This window comes from Charadrius vociferus, unplaced genomic scaffold (genome assembly GCF_000708025.1).
Source record: "Charadrius vociferus isolate BGI_N301 unplaced genomic scaffold, ASM70802v2 scaffold975, whole genome shotgun sequence".
Lineage (NCBI taxonomy): Eukaryota > Metazoa > Chordata > Aves > Charadriiformes > Charadriidae > Charadrius > Charadrius vociferus.
The window spans coordinates 86,456-110,151 of NW_009648454.1; the positions used below are offsets into that span (position 1 = coordinate 86,456).

At 52.4% G+C, this 23,696-nt stretch overlaps 1 protein-coding gene across 1 annotated transcript in view; it reads left to right on the forward strand.

Moving 5' to 3' along the window:
* The window catches only part of DCTN1 (dynactin 1), a 58,984-nt gene that overhangs the window by 29,044 nt on the left and 6,244 nt on the right, over positions 1 to 23,696 (forward strand). Inside the window, exons 5-22 of the mRNA XM_009885628.1 lie at positions 2,792 to 2,812; positions 5,931 to 6,119; positions 9,613 to 9,810; positions 12,441 to 12,645; positions 13,792 to 13,870; positions 15,259 to 15,418; positions 16,443 to 16,547; positions 16,880 to 17,071; positions 17,837 to 17,953; positions 18,578 to 18,730; positions 19,306 to 19,466; positions 20,436 to 20,604; positions 21,159 to 21,227; positions 21,743 to 21,805; positions 21,922 to 22,071; positions 22,569 to 22,730; positions 23,069 to 23,200; positions 23,472 to 23,600. Of these exons, the coding sequence (XP_009883930.1) occupies positions 2,792 to 2,812; positions 5,931 to 6,119; positions 9,613 to 9,810; positions 12,441 to 12,645; positions 13,792 to 13,870; positions 15,259 to 15,418; positions 16,443 to 16,547; positions 16,880 to 17,071; positions 17,837 to 17,953; positions 18,578 to 18,730; positions 19,306 to 19,466; positions 20,436 to 20,604; positions 21,159 to 21,227; positions 21,743 to 21,805; positions 21,922 to 22,071; positions 22,569 to 22,730; positions 23,069 to 23,200; positions 23,472 to 23,600 (2,454 nt within the window). The remainder of the gene's footprint in view (positions 1 to 2,791; positions 2,813 to 5,930; positions 6,120 to 9,612; positions 9,811 to 12,440; positions 12,646 to 13,791; positions 13,871 to 15,258; positions 15,419 to 16,442; positions 16,548 to 16,879; positions 17,072 to 17,836; positions 17,954 to 18,577; positions 18,731 to 19,305; positions 19,467 to 20,435; positions 20,605 to 21,158; positions 21,228 to 21,742; positions 21,806 to 21,921; positions 22,072 to 22,568; positions 22,731 to 23,068; positions 23,201 to 23,471; positions 23,601 to 23,696) is intronic.

Genomic DNA, 23,696 nt, shown 5'->3' on the forward strand with positions numbered 1-23,696 from the left:
CGGAGCAGGTCTCCTGGATCCTCCCGTAGCCGTGAAGAGCTTTGTCGGTGGAGTCCTGCTGCCTCCCTCCTGCATACCATCTCCTCGCCAGCTGGACACCGTACCCTGATGGCTAGAAGGGGGAGAAGCCAGCGTGCCGGTCCAGCCGCCGTTCTGCCAGTGGCTTACGAGTGCTTCGCAAAGCGCAGTGGATGAATTGCTGATGTGAAGCGTTGCTGTGTGACAGCCGGATGGAGAGGATGTTGGCTGGGGTGGCGGGGAGCCCAGTCTCCCTCCGGCCCTGCCAGAGAGCAGCAGAGCATTTCTCTGTCCCCCCCTTGCCAAAGAGCTGCTCGCCCAGGGGATCTCAGAGCTGACGCTTCTATGGTCTTCGCATGGCGTTACATGGAGGGGGACCAAAACAGCCTTTCACCTTACAGCAGAGGAGGCATGAAACCTGGATTAATCTCTGCCATTTAGCGTGGCTAGCTTTTAGACAACATTACCGGGAGGCTTCTCCCTTTCTTAAGGGTTTGGTGTGGTTTGAGTCGGGGAAGATGCTCAGCTTCACCCCACCCCATAGCCCAGCTAGGGAAGGCTTCAGTGGTCGCTTGTCGAGTATTTCCCCCAATGTCCGGCGGCTGCCACGGGCAGCACTAAGCTGTCTTTTGAATGCAGAGACTTGGTTGCCGGTGTGAAACGCCCCAGCTCTTGGCTACTTGTGTCTTCCATTCACTGGGATGCTTTTGGTGCTGACCGCGCAGAGCAGGCAGCAGGATGGTGGGGAGCACCGTGCCCGGCAGTGGGAGCTCCGTTGAGTTCTCCCCCTACGTGCTGGGTTGGGAGCCACATGCTTGGCAAGGAGTGGAAGCATCTCCCTGCACGTGGCTTGCAGAGTCCCCAAGGGAGGGGGGGACTTTCAGAGCGTTTTTCAGATTTTTAGTGGCACTTAATGTAATCTTTATTTAGTAGGACTTTCGAAAGATGCTGGAGGATTCCTGAAGAGCTTGTACGACTGCTTCTAAATCAGCCCTGTATTTATCTGAGGGTTTTAAGCTTTTACTGTTGTCATTACATTTTCCTGGCAAATTTTGCTAAGCAGGAGATATTATGGAAGATGGGTATCTTCCCTCAGTATTGAAATGGGCCTGCTGTTGTGTGCAGCCTTTTAGAAAAGGCTGGAAGTGAGCAAAATAGGATTTAGCCCAAGTAATACAGTAGGTAATTGGCTATTTTGAAGTGATATCCTGTCCAGTTATAATCTATATTTAAAAAAAACCCAACTGTAAGATCTCTTAGCTGGTTTATTAAGGCTTTGGGTGGGAATACGACCGTGGCTTCTGAATAGCAGAGAGAAGCTGCGGTGGTGGGTGTGATGCTGTGTTGGTCTGAGACCGGTCTGCCTCCGGCTCACAGGGGCTGAGCGTTTGCTGATGGGCTTTGTGCGACCAAACATCTCACTCATGACTGCATCCTTGGGGAGTGTCATATGGCAGCGTTTTTATTGATCTTTTCTCTTCTTGGTTACTTCAAGCTGTGGATTAGGTAATAGAATAATGATAAAAAAAAAAAAAAGTTAAGCAGAATGTGAAAAGCTTTAAAACAAGCCCCATCATTTTAAAGCTGCAGCTGGAGGGCAGATGTCCCCACCAGCAGTTCCCTCTGCCTGGTCCCATGGTTTCCAGCGCCCGGGACCTCCCTGCCTGCACCCGGAGCACTGCCCGTCCAGCTTCCCCCATTGCCGGCTGGCAGAGTCCTGCCAGCCTCACTGTTACCTGTTGTTATATCAGTTACGGGTGAAGTATTTGTTAACGGGGGAAAAAATATTTATTAACTGATGTATAAGTGCACAGCGAGGATGTGCCGAGATACGCAGCATGGCCTCCCCACCCTTCGATGTGAGAGCACTGACTTGTTGATGGTTGTGTTACTGCTATGCTGCATGTGCAAATGGGTGTATTTGCGGGGGCGGAGGGTCCTGCCTTGAAGTAGATGGATCCATTTATTTCCAGAAATGAAAAGGAAATATGGAAGTGTTTGAGTAAAAGCTCTATGTTACCCCTGCGAGTTTTATAACTCAAGAGAAATAGAGCCCGGGGGCTCCAGCATCTCTATGGTCAGCCAGTTTGGCGATGCTCTGGTCCCTTCAGAAGATCAAAGGGGTGAGGGGAGGGGGGGAAAAAAAAATTAAAAATAAAACTCCTTCAATCTCACACTCAAGTGACCTCTTAGAAAGGTGCGTTGAGTTAAACCCACTCCTTGTCAGCAGAACCCGGTGAACCCTGAGCAGCTCTGCAGTAAGGTGGCAGCAGGTTCCAGGCTGGCCCAGGGCAGCCCATATTTTGCTTCTGAAGCTAAAGATCTCAGAAGTAGAAGGTACGTCTGCCCCCGGGGTGTCTGCTGGAGTCGGGGGTTGGCTCCAGGTGCGGGATTCAGGCAGTTGGTCTTCTCCCCAGCTCTGCGGTCCTGCACCTTTGCTATAAAGGGGGAGAAGTGGGGCTGGAGGTCGATGAGTGATCTCTGGTCTAGGCAAGGAACCTGACCAGGAAGCTGAGCTGCCACCGGGCTCTGTTCCTTCATTTCTGTGGGAGCTCTGCTAAGCAGTGTTCTTGCCTGGAGCTGCCCTGGGAGCGTGGGTTAATGAGCTCGTACACCTGATGCCATGCACACTAATTGCCGTGATGTCTTTTGTTTCCTTTACCTTGTTCTCTGCTGCATCTGCTGCTGCGCTGCTGCGGTCTGTATCTCTGCTCCTGTCTGTCCCTGTATGAATGTCTCTCCTCTTCTGCCTTCCGCTCCTGTTGCCCTCCAGACCACCGCCCGGCGGCCCAAGGTGAGCAGCTGCGGTCAGGGGGCACTGAGCATCCCCTGCGTGTTAAATATGAACCCGATGAGTGCTAACCCCAACCTGCGTTTTCTCTTGTCCTTACATCTCGTCATACAGAGCCCGGAGGAGCTCCCAGGAGCAATGAGCTCCTCTGGAGCATGTCTGAATCACTGGGGACAACCTACCTGGGCAAAATGTCTATAGAAAAGTTGTGCTCTAAGCCAGAGCTCCATTAGATAATGGAGTGGAGTAATGCCCGGTCTGGCTGGCTGGCAGAGCACGCTGCTTGGTGTCCCTGTTAATGTTACTAATTGCTTCTCACTGACTGCAGTTTCCTGTCTTATGTAGGGAACTTTTCAGTGGGATCTTGAGGGTGTCTGTTGAAGGAGAGAGGTGAGCGCAAAGAGGTGCCAGCCAGGACTGTATTGATTCCAGCAATCACTTGATCACATTTTGATCCCCCCTTGCAAAGGGGCACACAGAGGAGAGCAAACAGGGGAGATAAATCCTCAAATAACTCTATAATGGCCAAGTTATGGTTTGTAACTGGTGAAATATTATTTTCTATGAAGGGGTACGCTGCAGGGAGGGCTTTTTCACTGGCATGTACAAGGAACTCAAACCAGGGCAGCAATGGATTCATTCAGTTTCAGGGCAACTGGGGTCCCAGCTGCCAGGCATCTAGCTTTCCCCTCCAAACCCTCCAAAATCTTGTTAACTGTCCTTTTGGCAGCGTCAGGCCAGAGCCCAGGCTGAGGTAGTAGGACCTCATGGCGGGGGGGTGGAGGGGAGTCTGACAGAGGTATATGAACAAAATGTCAGGAGGACAGTCCACCACTCCTTCTGGAGGTTAAAATTTCCTCTAAAATATCTCCCCTGGCAACCCTTGAGACACGGCAGGGATTTTGCTGTGAGTCCATGTGATGCATTTGCAGTGAGGCAGAGAAGTGAGATCAAGGTAAGCAGCTTTTGTGTGCTGGTGTGGATTTTCAGCCAGTTTCCAGTCCCAGCTGGGACCTTACCCTTTACTGGGGCAAGTCCTGGAGAGCTTTCAGCAGATCACATTTGAATGATGTTCTTGTTCTCTGCAACTTGTGCTGGAGAAGGTCTGTGAGTGGATGTCCTACGTGACCTCCTCCTACTCCTTTGGCTTCATATCTATGCTGGGCAGGAATTAGATGGGGTTGAAGAACACCCCTGCACATGTGTTGAGATCAGAGCTGTTGCCCATATTGGCCAGCTGTCCTGGCACTCTGCAGCATTGAGAGCCCCTCTCGAGCCATTGCTTCCTATTTTGGTTGGGCTCACAGATGTGCCCTCATCAGATAGAGTCAGCTGGCAGGCCATTTTCTCTGGCAGCTTGGACCTTCCAGGGTTGCTGGTTGCAGGGTTTCGATAGGAACCATTAGTGAAGGTTGTCCAGTGGCTGTGCAGAGGGCTCTACGAGATGCCATGCTGCATTTTGACCCTTTCTGGAAGAAAGTACGTCCCTTGGACCTTTCCTGACCCTGACTGCCAAGGCCAAGACATGGGTCTCCAAAGGTTTCTATTTCTTCAGGTGTGATGAGCAGTGGAACCATACCAGGTGTGTCCCTGGTGATGCTGCTCTGTCTCCACAGGTTTTAATCCCTAAAGCAGCAGGAACAAGAACAGCGTCCTTGTTTCGAGTAGTGTGTTTCTTGGAGATGGTGCGTGTGTGGCATGGTGCTGTGGACACTGTTCCCAGGCTGGTGCTCACACCAAATCAGGAGTCGAGTCAATCTCGAGGAGTAGAATAAAAAGTCAGGAAATTAATGTACACAGCATTAGATGGCACAGAGATGAGTGCTCCAGAAATACAGATCCATGAGGAGAACAGAAGTTTCTGATGGATCTGGTGCTTTTCTTCAGACATCAGCTTCCCTTGGTCCTGTCACCTGGGTTACATGGCCAGCCTCACTGCTGGATCCCCAGCCAGCAATTAACAGCCTCATAAGCACTGGTGAAACTGCTTTGTGCTGCTCTGGTTCCTCCAAGCTCCACTGGTTTTCCCTGGATGCTGGTGAACTCTTGCTACTCTTTCATTTTTTTTTTCCTTCTGTTCCCCTAAAATTTGGTGCTTCATCCCCTCAGCTGGTGTAGTTGCAGGCAGAGGGTGCAGACTGGGACACCTGACGCAGTGTGTTCCCAACAAGCTGCTGGTGGCACCGGCACCCGTACGTGGGCATGCAGGCACAACAACACCTGACTCAGGCTCCTGCAAATGCTGAACAGCAGATGTGTCCTGTTGTGTTTCCAGATGTGGAAGATGGACAGGGACAAAACCTTCCCTGCTCCTGTCTCGGTGTGCTTTGAGGTTTTACTGTCTCATCCTCTGGAGCTGGAACACCAAAACGTCTGACTCTGTGTTTCCTCTCTGCAAACGCTGCCGAGGACCCTTGTTAGTGCCTGCTCTGATCCCCTCTGACACACTCACTGGCTAGGCAGGGTCTGCCCTCATGTCCTGGGACCTCGGGGTGTGAGCTGGCTTTGCCCTGAAGAGCAAGGAGGTGGGTCTGTACCCACAGCAGCAGCGCTGGTAGCTGTGGTAGGGCGAGGAAAATAAATGTGACCCGGTTTGCAGGGAGAGGCAATCTTTTATTGTCCCCGCTACTGCAGGAGGGAGGAGATGGACTCCCTCTGTCTCTGGGCTGAAGCAGGACTTGTGCGCTCAGAAAAAGATCCATTTTTGGTTTTTAACTATGTCAGTGGTGTAGTAAAATTTTACCTTTCCCTTCAGCAATCTGTGAATTTTGGCTGAACCAGATTCCTCCCTGAGCAGTGTAAGAACACAGGGTTCACGCTGCCGGAGAGTCTCTGCAGTAGTGCCGGTCTTTGGCACGCTGCAGGTCTGGGTACAGCGAGGCTGTGGATGCACTCCATCCATCCAGAGCGGTTTTGCTGTTGATGTCCCCGCTGCCACCATGCTCTGGGTTTCATCTGTGCGGGAAGTACACAGCCGCTGTGAGACTGTGGCTGACCTCGAGAAACACCTTGGTGAAAGAAACGGTGTTGAAAAGTGCGGGAAGATGGACTGGTTGTGGAAACGTCATCTCCCTTGAAACATGCTCGTCTGACTTTCTCCCCTGGCCATCTTGTTTTGCAGCCCACCCGGACCCCCAATTCTGCGGCATCCAGTGGCACGGCTGGGCCCTCGGGCTCAGCCTCTGCCTCCGGGGGGGAGATGAGCAGCAGTGAGCCCAGCACGCCTGCTCAGACGCCACTGGTGGCTCCGGTTATTCCAACTCCCTCCCTGACTTCTCCAGTGGCACCTCCGGTTCCCTCACCCACAAAGGTAAGCCGTGGCCAAGGTAAGCTGTGGGCTCTGCCGGTGTGGAGGGTGGTAGCTCCTAAGGGAAGAAGGAGAGAAAACCTGCCACCGGTACTGGTAGGAGGAAGATGAGGAAAAGGGGAGCAAGAAGTCCTCTGATGGGTCCTGTTGGTGGTCACTGCGCAGGGCTTGCGTGACCACCTGTAATGCTCTATTGGGTTTAGGTGCCCTGGTCTGTAGGAGGAGCAGAGCAGCCAGGTGGCTGGGGGGACAGAGGAGTGTGCACGGCTTGGTGGGGAGTTGGCCAAGGGCAAATGCAGAGGCTGACTCAGTTCCCAGTGCACATTCTCCCTTCCCTGGTCCCCGTGGGGTAACGTGGCATCAGAGCAGTTTGGCAGGTGAACGTGCCTGGAGGTCGAGGCTCTGAGTCAGAGCTTGAACCTGCCGGTGAGGGGAGAGCTCCATCCTGGTAAATCTGGAGGAGGACCTGAACATTGCGTGCTCCACCCAACGGTGTTGGATGAACTGGAGTGGAGGAACCAGCAGTGGATGCACTTTGGGAACGTTCCTGTCTTCAAATACAAAGACCACTTAGAGAGGTCCAATATTTGCTGAACTTGTGTGTTTCTAATAATTATATCAGCATAGTTATTCTATTTTTGATCTTTAAAATAGTTTTTCATTACTTCCATCCTGCTTTGTATTAATTAGTTAAAATTAGAGCTTGTGAAAGATTTGGGGCATGAGGGCAAAGAATTAATAGCATGAGAGGATAAAGACCTGGCTCTGAGGTTGTGTATTGAGGGAAAGGCTGGAGAAGCCACCATCTGGTGGGAAGAAGGGATGTTCACACTCCCCAGAGTTGCCCACAACGACGCTGGTAATGGGTTAATGTAAGGGGTGCAAAAACTGTTTTCCTGAGAGTATTGGTGTACATCTGTATATCCAGGGCTGAGAAAGCATCAGAGGAGAAATCTGTGTGGTTTTCCTGTGCTGTTTGACATCACAAAGGATTTTTATTTTTTTTTCCCAAAATCTGTTCCTTCATGTCACCTGGCTTTGTGATTTTAAGCTGTAGTCATAAGGCCGCTTTAAACCTGTTCTACTGCCAGAAGAAGGGAGTCATGTCCCCTTCTCCTGCCCTTGCTCGCAGACATTTGCCCAGGTACCGCTGCGCTGGCATCAGCGTTTCTCTGGCCGTGGGAGCTGATCTGGCCGAAAAAGAACCAGCAAATACAGGATCAGTTTTCCCTAGTGGGAGCTCACCGGAGGACTACGTGGCTGCTGCTGTGGGATCGAGTGGGCACTGGTGAAGAGCACAGGGCCATCTCTGAGGGTGGCTGCCTGGGCTATGTCGCTTAAAGACTGAATCGCCCTGGCTTCGGGCAGCTGCCCTGCTCTTTGCAAGGGCTCTCACGGCAGCTGCGCAGGCTGCGTGCGAGGGAAAGTGGGACTGTGAAGTCCGGGTACCGGGGGGAGACTGGGGTCTGTTGTACAGGAGCAACACTTATTTATAGAATTTAAAAAAAATGGGACCTCAGAGGGAACTGGGGTTTTCTTTAAATGGCACAGACACTGGGCTTTCCTCAAAGGTGTGCGGTGACAGGGAACAGGGTGACAGGCGTGAGTGGCAGCACGGGACATTCCAACTGGTGTTAGGGAAGAGTTCTCGGGGTGAGGGTGGTCAAATACCAGATGGGTCTAGAGGGACTACGGGACCTTGTCCTTGGAGACAGCCAGAGCTTGATTGGATGAGGGCCCTGATCTACTCAGCACAGCTTTGAGCAGGGAGGTGGACCAGAGACCTCCACTCACCTCTCCCAACCTCGGTTAATCTCTGATTGTAAAACAGGAGTGTGCTTCAGATGTATGATTTGTGTTCAAGACAGGCCAGTGTAACTAAAGGTATTCTCTGTCTCCAGAACAGCTCGGCAGCACTTCAGTGTCTCCATGAAGGCCAGGTGACGGCTGCCCCGAGGCTCTGGTTTGACGAGCGTGCATGTAGAAATCACCTTGTCAGCTCCCTTAATGGGGCGCGGAGGGTTTTGCCTTGACCTAACTCACTCTCCAGTAACAGCTCACGCGTGGCTGTGCAGTACCTTTATGACTTTGTGCTGCTCGAGTGGTGTTTCCCCGCCTGCGGGGGCAGTTCTGCAGTTACAGCACAGTATTTAGAAATACAGTGCCAGCCTTGCCTGTGGTTTAAGGCGAGTCAGGTGTGCCTTTCCCCTTGGAACCTAAGAGGCTCGTGAAAGGGAACCCTTACAGGTCGGGCAGGCTGTCACCCCTGAGGAGGCTGCGTTTGCAGCTCGTTGGAAATCTCAAGCCTGTGTCCCTTTTCCACGTGACAGCTTTCATTGCAGCCTTGGCTTTGGTCTCAAGATAACCCAGCTCCAGTGCTGCGTCACTGTGCAGCCTTCCCTGGACCATTGCGTACTGGTGTTAGTATCCTCCTTAAGCTGTATCTTTTTACTACGAGTAAAGCTGGTTTCACTATGAAGCCCAACCACTGTGGCCCAAATACACTTAGAACAGAAGCGGGTGAATTCAGAGGGGCGCTGGTCAGCCAGCAGCGCCGCAGGAATAGCCCGAGGCACTCACCTCTGTGAGGGCAATGGGCTAGAAAAGCCACAGAGAAGGTCTTGGGCTGCCCCTGCGAGCTGATCTGGGGTTCACAGCAGAGACCGTTTTAGGATTCGGTCTGCTGAGGCGGGAGGATTCCCAGGTTTTAGGCTTGTTCCCGGCTCGCTCTTGTGGAGCTGCACCGGGTCTGACACACCGTGGGTTACAACACACACCGGACCCCCAGGTAGGGAGCGCGGGGGAGACACCCCCACCCCGTACAAACATCTGCTGTGCTCTGTAGGGTGGGTATTGGGAGAGGATTAAAAGGGAGCAGCTCGCACGGAGCGCAGTGAACTTACGGCTCAAGTGCACAGTTTGAGGTGTGCTCTACGTGTGTGTGTGTGAGCATGGTTCTGAATTACACGCTAATAACTAAAACCACTGGCTGTTACAAGTCTGTACCATCGTGCACGTTGTTTTGATAGAACCTTTCTGTAAGATCTGGTTCTGTTTATGGAGATGTGTTTCTTGCATGCCATTGCTCTACTCTGCGTAGGAGCAGAAGAGTCACTGAAGGGGGAGCTTGGGCATGTTAGTGGTGGGGGATTTTTTTGGTTTTGTTTTTTAAAGGATTTAGGCATCTGTAGATCCCATTGAAGTCAAAAGCAAGGTGCTCAGGACCTTTTGCCACCTGAAAGGTTTTTATCAGTGTGTCAAGGAACATTTATCACATGTTGTGTGTGTAGTAAAAATCAATAGATTAAAATGACAGACAGACTCTGTAGCTGCAAGTGTAGAGTGATGCATTCTTCTAAAACTGCCCCAGTAACAATGCCAAAATACAGGCTAGCTGCTGATGGGTCAGGTTCTGTGCGGGTTAAATTTACGTGTCTGGAGCTCTCTCCAAAGGATGTTGCTGCTCCTTTTGGTAATTCTTGGTTTGATGTCATAGGAGGAGGAAAATTTGCGTTCTCAAGTCAGGGACCTGGAGGAGAAATTGGAGACTCTGAAGATAAAGCGAAATGAAGACAAAGCAAAGCTTAAAGAGCTCGAGAAGTACAAGATCCAGCTGGAGCAGGTGCAAGAATGGAAGAGCAAAATGCAAGAACAACAGGCTGATCTCCAGAAACGTTTAAAGGAGGCCAAAAAGGTGAGCATCCCCGAGATGTTCAGCAGCTCCAGTACTGGGGCTTGCACAGGGGGACGTGATTCCAGGGCTAATTCAATTGCTGAAAATGTGTGTGGGGGTTGTAATGAAATATCAGCTGGGATTAAACTGTGTGCTGTCCCGACTCCTGTCTTCTGAATACATGCCAGGTCCTAAAGTGACCTCTGACCTCACATATCGCTTGTTCTCTCCAATGTAAATATTGATTTAGATAATCAGCTGCCAGTGCAAATCCCAGATGCAGTCAGGGAGTACACCGCATGTTTAATGCGGCATGCGAGCGTGGGTGCCGACTGCGTCTGGTCCGTCCTGGCAGGAGCACATGCAGCTTGTCCTAGAGCTGAAGTCACAGCTTCATTCTCTAACCACACTAGATGTCAGAGCAGACGGAGCCTTTGGATGAACTTTGTGTAGTCCTGCAGAGGTACCAGAGATGATGTGTGTCCCAGGATTTGCTTTTTGCTGCCCGCCTGCCCCATCTGTCAAATAGCCTGGCCTTTGAGGCAGGAACGTCTGATCCTTTGAGTTGATTCTTCTATCAGTGCAAGTTTCAGTCTTGTGCAGGGTAAGATAAGTTGACGTTAGAGGTGGTTTCCTGTAATAGATGGGGATGAAGAGTGTCGTAGTTAAGGAGCAAGTTGCACATCTAAACTTATAGGATATGGGTCCAAGTGTGGCAGCAACCACGTTTCTCCAGTTTAATCTGCTGTTGCTGGTCTGCCAGCCCTGTGGGAGGGACACCATTAAAATTCCAAACCTGCTGATAAACTGCCAGTCCCACCTTCAAAAGCTTAAGTAAAACTCCTGGAGATCTTGCAACTGATTTAAAAAATCAGTGGACTCCAGCAGCTTTTAGAGCATTGCCATGTATTGAGGTTTCGGATCCAGCTAGAAGAGCCAGTCCTGTAGGAAGTGGCTCACTGGTGATGCCGTGGGATCTGTTCCCAGTGCTGACCGTGCAGACCTAAGCTTTCCCGCTGTCCCAATGCCTGGATGTCTTCAACAAATTTTAAAACTGCCACACCTGCGTGGTGGCAGGTTTTTTGCCTTGTGCTTGTCTTTGACTCTCCAATGTTTGTAAAGCAGCAAGTTGTCCTTCCTCTTGCTTGCTTCTGCATTATGTTAAAGCAACATACTCAGGAAGTGAGCAGTAAGTTCTTGTACAGTACTCATGGCTTCAAGCAGTTACAGCTCAACGTGATTTCATTTTAAATACAGCATTAATATAAGCTTTTTTCGTTTGTTGTTGTACTAAGTTGATATTCAGCATTGAGTCTATTTGGGAATTGGGCTGAAGCAAGCTGGAACATCTCGGGAGCTGTTCTTAAGTAGGGATTAGAGGATCCAGTCCTCTGGAGCCTTGTCTGAGCTTAGCACATCATGACGTGTATCTGGGAAGGCTGAGGGGTGTGTGTGAGGGGTCTTAGCAATGTGTATAAATACCAGATGGGGAAGAAGACAGAGCCAGACTCTTCTCTGTGGTGCTCACTGAGAGTGCAAGAGGAAAGGGGCACAAACTGAAATACAGGAAATTCAGTTTGAACACGAGAAAACCCCTTTTTCCTGTGAAGGTGATCAAACACTGGAGCAGGTTGCTCAAAGATGCTTGGGGTCTCCGTCCCTGGGAGGCCAGACAGGGTCCTGGGCAGCCAGCTCAGCTGCCCCTGCTTGAGCAGGGGTTGGGGTAGACAGTCTGCTGGGGTCCTGGCCCACCTCGGCCACTCGGAGTGCTGGGCGTGCAAGTCCTCCCTGCTCTGGTGATGGGGGTGTAAACGGGTCCTCCCTTCCCCATACGCTGTGTGTTTCCTTGTCTGCTTCGGAGTGGTGGTGGTCTCTCTGGTGGCTTTCCTTGGTGGGGAGGAGGTCCTGATCTTGACTTTCTAATGTAGACTTTAATTTGTTCAAACTCATCCCCCTTTAGCTAAACTAATACATTTTGAGCTCCTGCCCTGCAGGGCTGGTTGTTATGAGTCACTGCCAGTGAAAGCCACAGGGCTTTGGAGCTAATGAATCTTAGTGTCGCTCATTATCCACGAACATTTCTCCTGTGGCCGCTCTGCTCTTGCTGAGCCCTGCCTTGGGGTGTCATTTGAAACGTCTGCTGCAGGTTGGTGATTTCCCTCTTTTCTTCCCTTCTCCCCAACTACAGGTAACCTGCTCTTCGCATCCATGCCTGAGCTCCCAGGCAGACAGCAGGACTTAGCTGTTCTGGCAAAGGAGCTTTTGCTTCTCTCTGCCCTGTTTTTCCAGGGTGGATTCTTGGTTTGTTTCCCCAGTGATTTATTTGATGGCTCCAGTACAAGCCTGTGTATCTTCTGTCTTCATATCTGTCTCTCCTCACCTGCAGATTGTTTTTCTGCTGGGCTCTTTTGTGGATGGGAGAAGGTGTGAAGCAGGGGAGAGCCTCAGGAGGAGGGAGATGGGCAGCCTGGAGCACTGGCAGTGGGCCTTCTCCTCTCGGCCCAGATCAGCTCTTGTTAATTGGACTTGATCCTCCTGTGAGAGAACCATGAGAGACATAATTGTCCGAAGCTCATTATTTGTGAGAGGCGTCTCTCCATCATTGGCCTTCGGCTTCCAGGGTCTTCTCACCCATATTTGCTTGACTGCAGGAAGCCAAAGATGCCTTGGAAGCCAAGGAGCGCTACATGGAGGAGATGGCAGACACCGCCGATGCGATTGAAATGGCAACCCTGGACAAGGAGATGGCAGAAGAGCGAGCAGAGTCCCTGCAACAGGAGGTGGACTCCCTGAAAGAGAAGGTGGAATATCTCACGATGGACCTGGAGATACTGAAGCACGAGATCGAAGAGAAAGGTGGGAAGGGGTCAGCTTTCAGGTGGTCTCAGCCTGAGTCCCACTGCACAGGGGAGCTCCTCAGAGGGGAGCAGAATGCTCGACTGCTTCGCAGCAGCGGTGGCTCCTCACTGCCATTTGCAGTGGGGCTGAAGCTTTGCCTCTGTGATTTCCTCTGGCAGCCGCTGGGCCTTTCTGCTGCGTCCCCAGCCCTGCTCATCAGGCACAGGTAGGACCATCACATGTGGGCAGGTTGGCGGCAGCTCAGCTTCGTCTTATCTTGGGTCCCGGCCTCACTGAGAAGGCAGAGATGGAGCTGCTGCACTTTTGAGTCTCCCGACAAGTGTTCCTGTCCTGGGCTTAGAGGAGCTCAGGCTTAGTTTTATGCTTGTCATTTTCCCTGGGGACAGTGGATGCCACCCCAAAAGGTGTTTGACTGGGACAAACTTTATGTGAGAGGTAACACAACTGCTTTTGTTGCTTACTGATCCAACCTCCCAGCTTTGCACTGAGCACAGCTTCAAAACCAGTGCATTACTCTTGTTTTGATTCCCCTGGGGCCTTTTAGCTTTTGCTACTCAAGGTGAACTTTAAGAATTACACACAGCAGGAAAGGAGCCAGCCATTAAACACTTGTAGTGTTGGAATTCACCTGAAAAAAATGAAACCTGTAGAGGCAATAGATGATCAGGCGGGCAGGGTGAGGGATGTGACAGGAAAGTAGAAAATGTTGAGAGGACAGGAGTAGTCTGCAGCGAGATGTGGAAATTACTGAGATGAGTAAGGTCTTTGATTTGAGTTTGGTTTTGCTGAGTTGTGAGGGCTGGGAGGATTGAGAGCTGAGACCACTCATGGTATCCAGCGACGTGTTGCTCTGCCATAGCCCAGCAGCTGCTCGGGTGCAGTCTGCGGGGTTGCTATAGTGCTTCTTCATCTGCACTAACTGACTTTGGTGGCATCAGGGGAATCTCTCAGCCCGTGAGCACCAGTGTTATACACCAGGCCTCAGTTTTGCTGTTGCAGGAGAGGAACTGGTGTGTTTCCCATTGGTGTGACTTAGCTGTCCTCTTACTGGTGTTTGTAACGTCGCTTAGTGTTGAGAGAACTGGATCTGTTTAGCAGCTGCTATATCTGCACAAGCAGAATAATGCTTCCTTTCTACTGCAGGCTCAGATGGAGCAGCATCCAGTTACCAAGTCAAACAGCTGGAAGAGCAAAACGCAAGACTCAAGGAAGCTCTTGTAAGGTAGGAGACCATTTGTGCTCCCCAAAGGCTGGGATGCTGCCGATGAAGTTCCTTCCTATGAGAGCCCATGCTGTCTTGGTATAATAAGAGTTTGTGTCAGAACACTGATCCAAATACTGATCCCAGAGCAGCTGATGTAACACTTGCTAGCTGGTCTTGGGTTTTTTCTGAGCTCTTGTGCTCCTGTAAGCACGCAACAGAAAAGGAACAACCTTGTATCACTGGAGACCAACATAGATCGGGAGAAAATGAAGCCACTTCAGAAAGCTTCTGTATTTCATTTCTCTGTGTATGCAGCGCTCTGCTGCTGGAGCACAGCTGCAGGTTTATTCAAGCAGCCTGTACAGGACAGTTCTCCAAGATGTCTCCTGCACAGGTCCTGCTTCAAGTTTCTTGAGCCTGCTCAGCACTAGGACCTGGTTGTTGCCTTTACCTGGGCAAGCCCATCTGCCAGGGCTTGGAGCTTTTCTTTCTGGAAGCTGCACGTGCTTTAGCTTAGAGCTTCAGATGGGCTCCCTCTGGTAACCACACCACTGCTTGCTGTCCCACCTCACTCCTCCCGTGTGGCTGTGGTTCAGTGTGTGCAGGGTGCTGTGTTGCTTTTGGTTCAGAGAACAGCCTGTGCCTAAAGACAATTATTCCTGTAGGCCAGGAACAGGCAGAGGAGGTGGAAGCATCCCCTCCTGATAGGAAATACAAGAAACTGCCTTGCAAGGACTTCCAAACAAGTGCATGTTTGGAGTGGGAGGTATAAAGAAGGTCCAAGTGAGAGGAGCTCCCAGCGCTTGCGCTCCCTGGGCAGAGCCACTTTGGGGCTGTTAGCAGAGCTGTTTACACAGGGGCCTCAATATACACATAAGCAAAGCTCTGTTCTCTGTGTGTGACAAAACACCTTTCCTTGCCCGTGCTTTGTCTTTTTTCCACTGTTGACCTTCTCTTTTACGTTGTGAAAGGCTGTGAATGTGACTTATTTTTCTTTGCTCACTGGGTTCTTCCCTTCTGTGCTTTAGCCTGTCCCATTTACAGCTATTCTTTCCTGCCTGTCTCGTTCATGCTGTCTGTTTCTATTTCTCTACATTCTTCTTTTCTGTTCGCTCCATCCCCTATCACTCTCATCCTTTCAAAGGAAGGTGCCATCTCAGGCACTGATTCACCCCCATCCCTTTCTGTTAATGAGCATCTAGGGATGCTCCTCATGTCTCCACCAGGAAGGGGCTTCCAGAGACTCCAAAGGAGCTCTGCTTGTGCTGCCGATGGGCAGTCAGTGCCAGCAAGGGCAGGGGGTCTTAATTCTGCTGGTGCCCACCAAGAGCAATGTCTGGGAAGGGAACAGCTTCTCTTGCTGGGCCTCTGCTGGGCTTGTGATGGGTCTGGTTGCTCTCTCAAAGGATGCGGGATTTGTCTGCATCAGAGAAGCAGGAACACGTGAAGCTTCAGAAGCAAATGGAGAAGAAAAACACGGAGCTGGAGTCCCTGCGTCAGCAGAGGGAGAAGCTTCAGGAGGAGGTGAAGCAGGCGGAGAAAACGGTTGATGAGCTAAAGGAGCAGGTGAGTCCACTGGGGGAAGGATAGGTGGGGAGGGGAAGTTTGAGGCCGTCTGGGGCATTGAGCAACTGCTGCCAGGCAAGCTTGGGCCACCTCCTGGCACAGAGCACTTTACGTCAGTCGCTCTTGAAGAGCCACGCTTGGTGATACATCTGGAGGGACTAATACTTCTGGGTCCATGTGCAAAAGCAAACCCTGTTCCAGCAGTGGAACTGTGCTGGACTCCGCTTGGCCATAGGGTGTCTCTTGAACATAGGACACGGATGGTGTGTTGTGCTCTCCAGGGCTGGTCTGTGTTTGCTGCTTGCTCAGTGCTGAGCCATCACATTTTCCATAAGGCTTGTTCCTGGCCAGGCTGAGACATCGATGCGGGTGCGGGGCAGCCATTAGGAAGCCCCCAGGAAGGATCTACATTCATGGCAGAGCAGCTTGTGCAGTTTCTCTGATCGGCTGTTCTGGAAGGACACTGGCATCACGAGCTCTGAGCATTAGCCTGAGTTACATAGAAGATGGGCTGTTAGCAGAAGTGATACTTCTTAATGCAAAGAGTCTGAAATGCCTGTTCCTCCACTAGTACTGTAAGCGTATGACCACTTGCCTACATCCTCAGGGGAGACAGAGAGCTCGGAAAGCACTGTCACAAGTCTGTGAAGACTCAAACTGAAGGTCAGCATCATTTACGCTGACCTGAAACTGATCAACCTTGTGCCTTGACGCTGCAGCTAAAGAGCCAGTAAGAACTCTAAGAGCCAAAACAAAGCCTGTCTTTTCATGTACCCTTTCTTCTGGGGCCGCTAGCTGTTCTGGTTTGAGTTGTTTGCTCACCTGAGGGATGCTGTTCTCTGCTGTCAGGAGGGAGCTTCAAGCACTATCTGACAAACCCTCACCCCAGGAACGGGAAATGAATTTATCAGCCATTTCCCACATCTTGCCAGAGTGATCCCACGGTGGCATAAAAGGACTTTTAACCTGCTTGCTACAGCGTGTTGAGCTCCAGGTTGGAGTGTGTTGTGGTGTGTGCTTGCAGGTGGATGCTGCTTTGGGTGCTGAAGAGATGGTGGAGACTCTGACGGAGAGAAACTTAGACCTGGAGGAGAAGGTCCGGGAGCTGCGTGAGACTGTTGGGGATCTGGTAAGGTGGACTCCTCTGGAGTAAGGGTTGGTACTGGAGGACTTGCACTGCTTCCTAGTGTGGGGCTGGGCTGATGTGAGGGCTGGTCCAGCCAACTGCCTGGCCATGAGGCTGCCTGAGGCACTGGGAACTGCCTGGCAACGGTGCCGGAGGGGACAGGGGAACCTCTCTACAGGCATTGCGCTGGGTGCCGCTTCTCAGCGGTGTACCCTTCCGCTCTGCACAATATGCCTATTACACCCCGGGGTGCCCCTCTGTTCCGAAAACACCCAACTGCCCTCGCTTGCTCGGCTGTGCTGTAACTGCATCCCGTGCTGCCTCCTTCTTGCCAGGAAGCCATGAACGAGATGAATGATGAGCTGCAGGAAAATGCCCGGGAGACAGAGCTGGAGTTACGGGAGCAGCTGGATATGGCGACGGCGAGGGTCCGTGAGGCAGAGAAGCGTGTGGAGGCTGCTCAGGAGACTGTGGCCGACTACCAGCAGACCATCAAAAAATACAGAGAGCTGACTGCACACCTTCAGGTGCGGCCCTTCGGTGTCCCCCCACGTGGCAGCGGGGCAGTTCCCACCGGAGACATGCTCCTCTGGGAGCCCACCTCGGTGACAAGGAGACCGAGCATGTGTAGGCAAAAGCATTCCCCGAGGAGGTGGGCAGGGACGACACGCTGCCTCCTGCTCTCGTGGGAGATGGGTAGAACACAGATGGCTGATGCTTGGGAGTGGGTTCCTAATTGAGCTTTCCTGGGGACCTCCAGCAGTGCCAGACCTGCACGTGCTTTTTGTGACCTCTGACAGCCCTGCCTGTCCTCCTGCCTTCTCCAGATGGGGCTCGCTGGCAGAGGGCCTGCTGAAGTCAGCACTGTAAAATACTTCTGAACAACACACGGCTGTTTCAGCCTTCTACTGTGCTGTGCTGCTTGTGCTCCAGGCTTGGGAACCGAGTCCTGGAAGAGACAAAACAGCGTGGGGTTGTTCCAGCACTGGGCTTTAGTTCTCCTGGGCTTAGCTGGCAGCGAAAGGAGATGGGTAATGAGTCTGTGTGGATTCCTTGGCTTTAATGCAGCGTGCGGTCAGCCAAGCATTTGGGAAAGCACTTGCGTTCCTCTTCCTCGCTTTCATCCATCATTGTGCATGTTGCACAGTGAGACCCCGGTGCTCCCCTCCACCCTCCCCGAGGAAGGGGGCACTTGGAGGTTAGGTGTGGAGGTGCTGCAGGGGGTGTGGGATTACAGATCTCCTCTGTGCTGGTTTTCTGTATGTCTCATGGCAGCTTCTTTCTGTGCTCAGGACGTGAACCGAGAACTCATGAGTCAGCAAGAAGCGTCTGCCGAGAAACAGCAGCAGCCTCCTCCTGAGATGTTTGACTTCAAGATTAAATTTGCAGAGACGAAAGCCCATGCTAAGGTAGGGCCAGCAAGAAAGCTGCGCACCACGCGTGTGAGCTGAACAGGGTGCGTTCGTTCCCGTGTGTGATGCTCCTGAAGCAGTGGCAGCGAGGCACAGCACTGGTGTGTGGGTGCCAGGCTCGGGGTGGGTATTCCCCACGCAGTGGGGCTGACCCTGGGGCACAGCTCTCGGAGTTGGCCTGCGGTGCTCGTACCAGCCGTGGAAACAGGCTGAGGCGACTGTCTGGGTGTTTTTCTCTCCCAAGAGAAACATCGAAGTTCAAACACTGCAGTGCAAAATGGGATGTTTTCTTGTGAAAGAGCATGCTCAGAGCTGACAATGTAATCATTGTTTTTATCACACTGTGAACACTGGCTGGAAAGAAAGAATGCTTATGAGCGCAGATACATGGTGTACTCTGTACATAGGGTTAGACCAGAGCTCCAGACCAGTCCCTGGGCACATATACAGAGCACTGGTTGGTCACAATGAGAAACGTTTCCTGTGACAGCCAGGGAGCGAGGCGTAAGCTCTGTCCCAGGAGGAAAGGGGTTCTGACTTTTTAAAAATACTGAATAGGCTGAGATGCACTGGTCTGGGGAGGGAACTGAGCAGGCTGCCTTGGCCGTGTGTCTCCTGCAGGCCATTGAGATGGAGCTGCGCCAGATGGAGGTGCAGCAGGCCAACCGGCACGTCTCCCTCCTCACCTCCTTCATGCCCGACAGCTTCCTGCGCCACGGAGGGGACCATGACTGCATCCTGGTGCTGCTGCTCATCCCTCGGCTCATCTGCAAGGTTGGATGAGTGCCTCGGCTCCCGCCTGCCTGGGGGAGTTAGGCCTTATCAAGAGCTTGTGTTAATTCTTCCTTTGAAGCTTTGAGCTGGAGCTATCTCCTAAGCTGGGCTGATGCGACTTGGAGTGTCGTCTTCAAACCCACTGTGCCATTTGGGCTAACCAGGAGTCAGTGGCTGTGCCACGGCTCTGTGGGAAATCCACCTTTTGTTTATGTCCCAGTTGAATTTGGGATTTTGAATGTTTACTTGTTTGAGAACTTTCAAAATTGTCTGAGAGGAGGGAGGAGGCAGGAGTCCCTGCCCGCAGGTGATGGTAGGTCAGTGATTGGGGCACTCAGTTATGGTACTGGGTGGGTCAAACCTGCCAGTTCAAGCAGGGCAGGTGTGTAAGCCTTGGTGTCACGAGGGTTGGTGCTCTGCTGTCCTGCTTCTTCCCCTTCTGGACTGCAGAAATCTTTCCTAGGAAAGCTTGCTTTTTGGGGCTGCGGGGGGGGTGTTTGGCTGGTCTGTGGCTCAGCAGAACAGATCAGAGCAAGCATAGGAAGACTCTGAAGGTTTGCCCTCTTCCCCAACAGGCTGAGCTGATTAGCAAACAGGCTCAGGAGAAGTTTGATCTGAATGAAAACTGCGGAGAGCGCACAGGCCTCAAGGGCGCTGCGGGAGAGCAGCTGAGCTTTGCTGCCGGGCTGGTGTATTCCCTGAGCCTCCTGCAGGCTACGCTGCACAAATATGAACAGTGAGTACCCAGCCCTTCTCCTCACCCTTGATTTTCACATGCTTCACTGAAAGCACAGAGGACCTCGGCAGCCTCAAGGCAGAGCCTGGTCCCTCTGGAGTTAAAGATATTTTGGCAGCTAGGCTGGAAGAAGGTCGAGGGATCCCATTTATTGGCTTGTGCTGCGGGTATTCACTTCTCTTGTAACTCCTTCCTTGTTTTCCTCCCAAGAATTGACACGTGAAGGGATCCAATTCTCTAGCACGTGTTGCTCGTTCTTCAGCTGTGTCCGTGTCTTGAGGCCAGAAATAGCCTTGCTGCACTCATTTTTCCATCTGTCCTGCCAGGAGATGCATCACAGTCTCTTGCTGAGCTTGATTGCATCTGGGGTTGACTCTGGGCTTCAGTCCCCAAGAGCAGGCTCTGCCCTGCAGCCCAGTGCCCTCTGCCACAAGTGTCCAGGGCTTAGTCCTGTGTGGAAGATTTCACGGAGCGTCAGCCTGAACGCTTGATCAGTGTGAGCCCGTTGCTGGGCAGTGCCCTGACAGCACCGTGGAGCCAGGACTTTCCTCTGAGACTGGAAAATGCCTTTGGGAACCGAAACGGCTGTGGCTGGGGAGGATCCTTGCCTTGAGGCTTACTTGGCTTGCTCCCAGGAGAGTAGCTCAGTTTGAAACGGGACACTGGCTGCTCTTGCAGCAGCATGGCTGATAAACACAGAGTTTCTTCCTGCCTCCAGCACTGGCTTCTGGTTTAGAGACTAGAGCTTTTCTGTTCTGGGGCTCCCTTTCCTGTTGCCCCCAGGCAGCCTATCTCATGCCCTGGTTATCTACAGATGTTTTGACCTTTGTTAACCGCTGTCTAGCTATGGTTCTCCTGGGGGTCCAGCTGGTGGTGCCGGGGTGTTCCAGAAGCAAAGCTCTGTATTGATGCTGTCTGGAGCATGTGCCTGTCCCAGCCGAGCTGACTGTGCCTGTGTTCCCTTACCAGGGCACTGAACAAATGCAGCGTGGAGGTGTATAAGAAGGTGGGGATGCTGTACCCTGAGATGAGTGTCCACGAGCGCTCGCTGGACTTCCTGATCGAGCTGCTGCACAAGGACCAGCTGGACGAGACAGTCAATGTGGAGCCGCTGACCAAAGCCATCAAGTACTACCAGGTGGGTCTGCGGAGCCGAGAGTGACAACCTCTTGGCCACGATTGGGGCATTTCTGACCTGCAGGGTGGGGAACTGGTGCAACCTCACCAGTACATGTCACAGCTGGAAATCATGTCCTTGGATATGTCGTTCACGTGGCACATTGATAAGCTGTGAATAAACTTGTTGGCAGCACTTCCCTTTGGATGTTTTTCACCTCCAGAGCACGCAGGACTTGAGCCTGTGAGTGTGTCACTTGGGGGCTGTGTTCTCTGTCCCTGGGGGGACGCAGGCAGAATGGATGCGGTTCTCCCATCCTAGGTTTCTGTACCTCTGTGCTGCAGGTCAGGGTTGCTGACCCTTTGAATTAAGGGCCACCAGCTCTTCTGGAGGGTAGAGTGGTCAAAGGGGATCTGGTGAGGGTCACTGCAAGAGATTTTTACTTCTAATTAAAAATTAGGTAAAACCCTCAACGTTTGGTGGGTTTTGTTATGTGTTTCCTCATTTGGTTTGTTTGCTTGCATGTGTGGAAACATTTGAGGGTTGCTGATCTCTGCTGATCTCTCTCCATCTAGCATCTCTACAGCATCCACCTGGCTGACCAGGCTGAAGACTGCACGATGCAGCTGGCCGACCACATCAAGGTGAAGTGGGGAAAAATAACCTGACTCTTTCCTCGTTGCGTGTTTTCTGCCTTTGCCCCTTCTGGTCCCTGCTGAGATCATTTTGTGAGTTGAAGTGCTGCTTATCCCCGTCTCCCCATTGCAGTCACTTTTCCCCACCTCCTGCTGCCAGTGGTGGCACAGAGGTGATTTGGGCTCTCAGGCCAGGGAAAGGGGAAGAAGACATGGGGCCGTTTGCCCTGCAGACCTCTGGGTAGAAGAAGAGGAGCAGCAAGGAGAACATAGTGTCTAAGAGGGAGTGTTGTACTGCCCTGAGCTTCTAAGGGAAGTACTGGTGTCCTGTGCCCCACAGAGTAAAACAAAAATTGACTGAATGCCTCAGCCTGTTTTCCTGCTCCTGTAAATCCTAGAGTTGTGTTCAGAGGGTCTGTCCTGAAACACCCAAGACCAAATCCCCAGTTTGCCCTAGAGCAGCTCTCTTGCCTGGTGTCTGCTTTTGCCCCGAGCTTGACGGTACCTGTGTTTGTGCTCTGCAGTTCACCCAGAGTGCCTTGGACTGCATGGGGGTGGAGGTGTGCAGGCTGCGATCCTTCCTCCAGGTAGGACGTGCTCGGGCTGGCTCTGCAGGGTTGTGGCGAGGGTTGTGCTGGCTTCTCCTTGCCAATGATCCCTCTGTCAGGTTTTTTTTTTCTGAGGTCCTTTCTCTGCACCCTAGGCTGGGCAGGAGGCATCCGACCTTGCCATCCTCCTCAAAGACCTGGAGACCTCGTGCAGTGACATTCGCCAGTTCTGCAAGAAGATCAGGCGCCGCATGCCTGGGACGGATGCTCCGGGTATCCCGGCGGCACTGGGCTTCGGGCAGCAGGTGAGCTGTCTGGCAGAGCAAGGCACCCTAGCACTGCCCGGCACGGAGCCGTCTTAGCCACATACTGGGAGCTGTGGGCTGTGCTGGGCTAGCATCAAATGCCGATAGATCACTTGCTGTCCCTGCTGGCTCCAGGGAGGGAGCATGCTGGTGTGCAGTGCTCTGTTTCAGCTGAGCAGCAGCCCACTGCTCAAGCAGAGGAAAATCGTGCAAGCTGAGATGGGAAGTAGTGTCTCTGGGCTTTGTGTTTCTAGTTGGGGTGGAGACATGGACTTCTTAACCTAATTTTCTACAGCCTTGAGTTTCTTTCTGTCTTTCCTGGTGTTTCCCATCTTCCTAGTGACACTTCATAAGCAAGTTAAAATCTCAATAGCTTCAGAGTAGAGTGAGGCACGTGTTGTGTAGCTAGGAGCTTCCCCAGTGCCTGGGAAGCGAGCTGGAAAGCAGCCTGTTTGTCTTTGCCTTTCCCAACCATCCCGTTTCTGCCTAATTTTCAGGTGTCGGACACGCTGCTGGACTGCCGCAAGCACCTGACGTGGGTGGTGGCCGTCCTGCAGGAGGTGGCTGCTGCTGGGGCGCAGATGATTGCTCCTCTGGCGGAGAACGAGGGGCTGCTGGCGGTGAAGCTGGAGGATCTGGCCTTCAAAGCAAGCGAGCAGGTGGGAAACCCCCTTCTTGACTGCCCCTCGTTCCCTGCTGCAGGGAGGTGAAGCCAGGACTCATCTCACTCCAGTGCTACAGACCTGCCCGTGAGCAGCTCTGGAGCCTTGGGAATGAACTCCTGGGAATATGGCCAGGGAATGACAAAATGTGAAGGGCTTTGTGGTCCCCTGCTCTGTGCTGTCCTTCCCCTCAGCTGGCCTTGCTCTGCAGCCGCACCAAAGGGACTGTGGCTTTTGAAAGCCCGTGGCACGATGTGGGGAGTCGGGAGGGGGCTGTAATGGGGCCTGTGAGCCCAGCCCAGGGTCATCTGCCACTTTCTTCCCGTCCTTTGCAGATCTACGGCACTCAGGGCATCAACCCCTACGAGTGTCTGCGTCAGTCTTGCAGCATCCTCATCGCGACCATGAACAAGATGGCCACGGCCATGCAGGAGGGAGAATACGATGCGGATAGGCCGCAGACCAAGGTAGGCTTCCACTGTGGCAGGGGTCTCGGGCAGAGCTGGAACATCTGAGCTGCTCTGTAATGTCCCACAGTCCTGCTGCTGCCTTCCCTGGCAGGAGACTGTCTTCTGGGTGTGATGGCAGGGGCAGAGAGCTGGGGAGGTGCAGCAATTGCCTGCAGGATTCAGGGAGGCCAGGAACGGTCCCCTTCTTGCCACGTGGTCTCATCTGCAATTACTGGAATTCTTCTGAAAATACCAATTTTGTGTCTTGTTCCTCTGGTCTCCGTTGCAGCCCACCCCACCTGCTGACCTACGGGCAGCGGCTCTTCGGGCAGAGATCACTGATGCTGAGGGGCTGGGGCTTAAGCTGGAAGACAGGGAGACAGTCATCAAAGAACTGAAAAAGTCTCTCAAGATCAAGGTAAGCTGTTCTTCAGTTGATTTCTGCCTTCCCGGCTGGTCAGTGAAGAGCTCTTTGTTGCTGTAGTGGTCATGTTCGTGCTCCAGGTGACTTGTA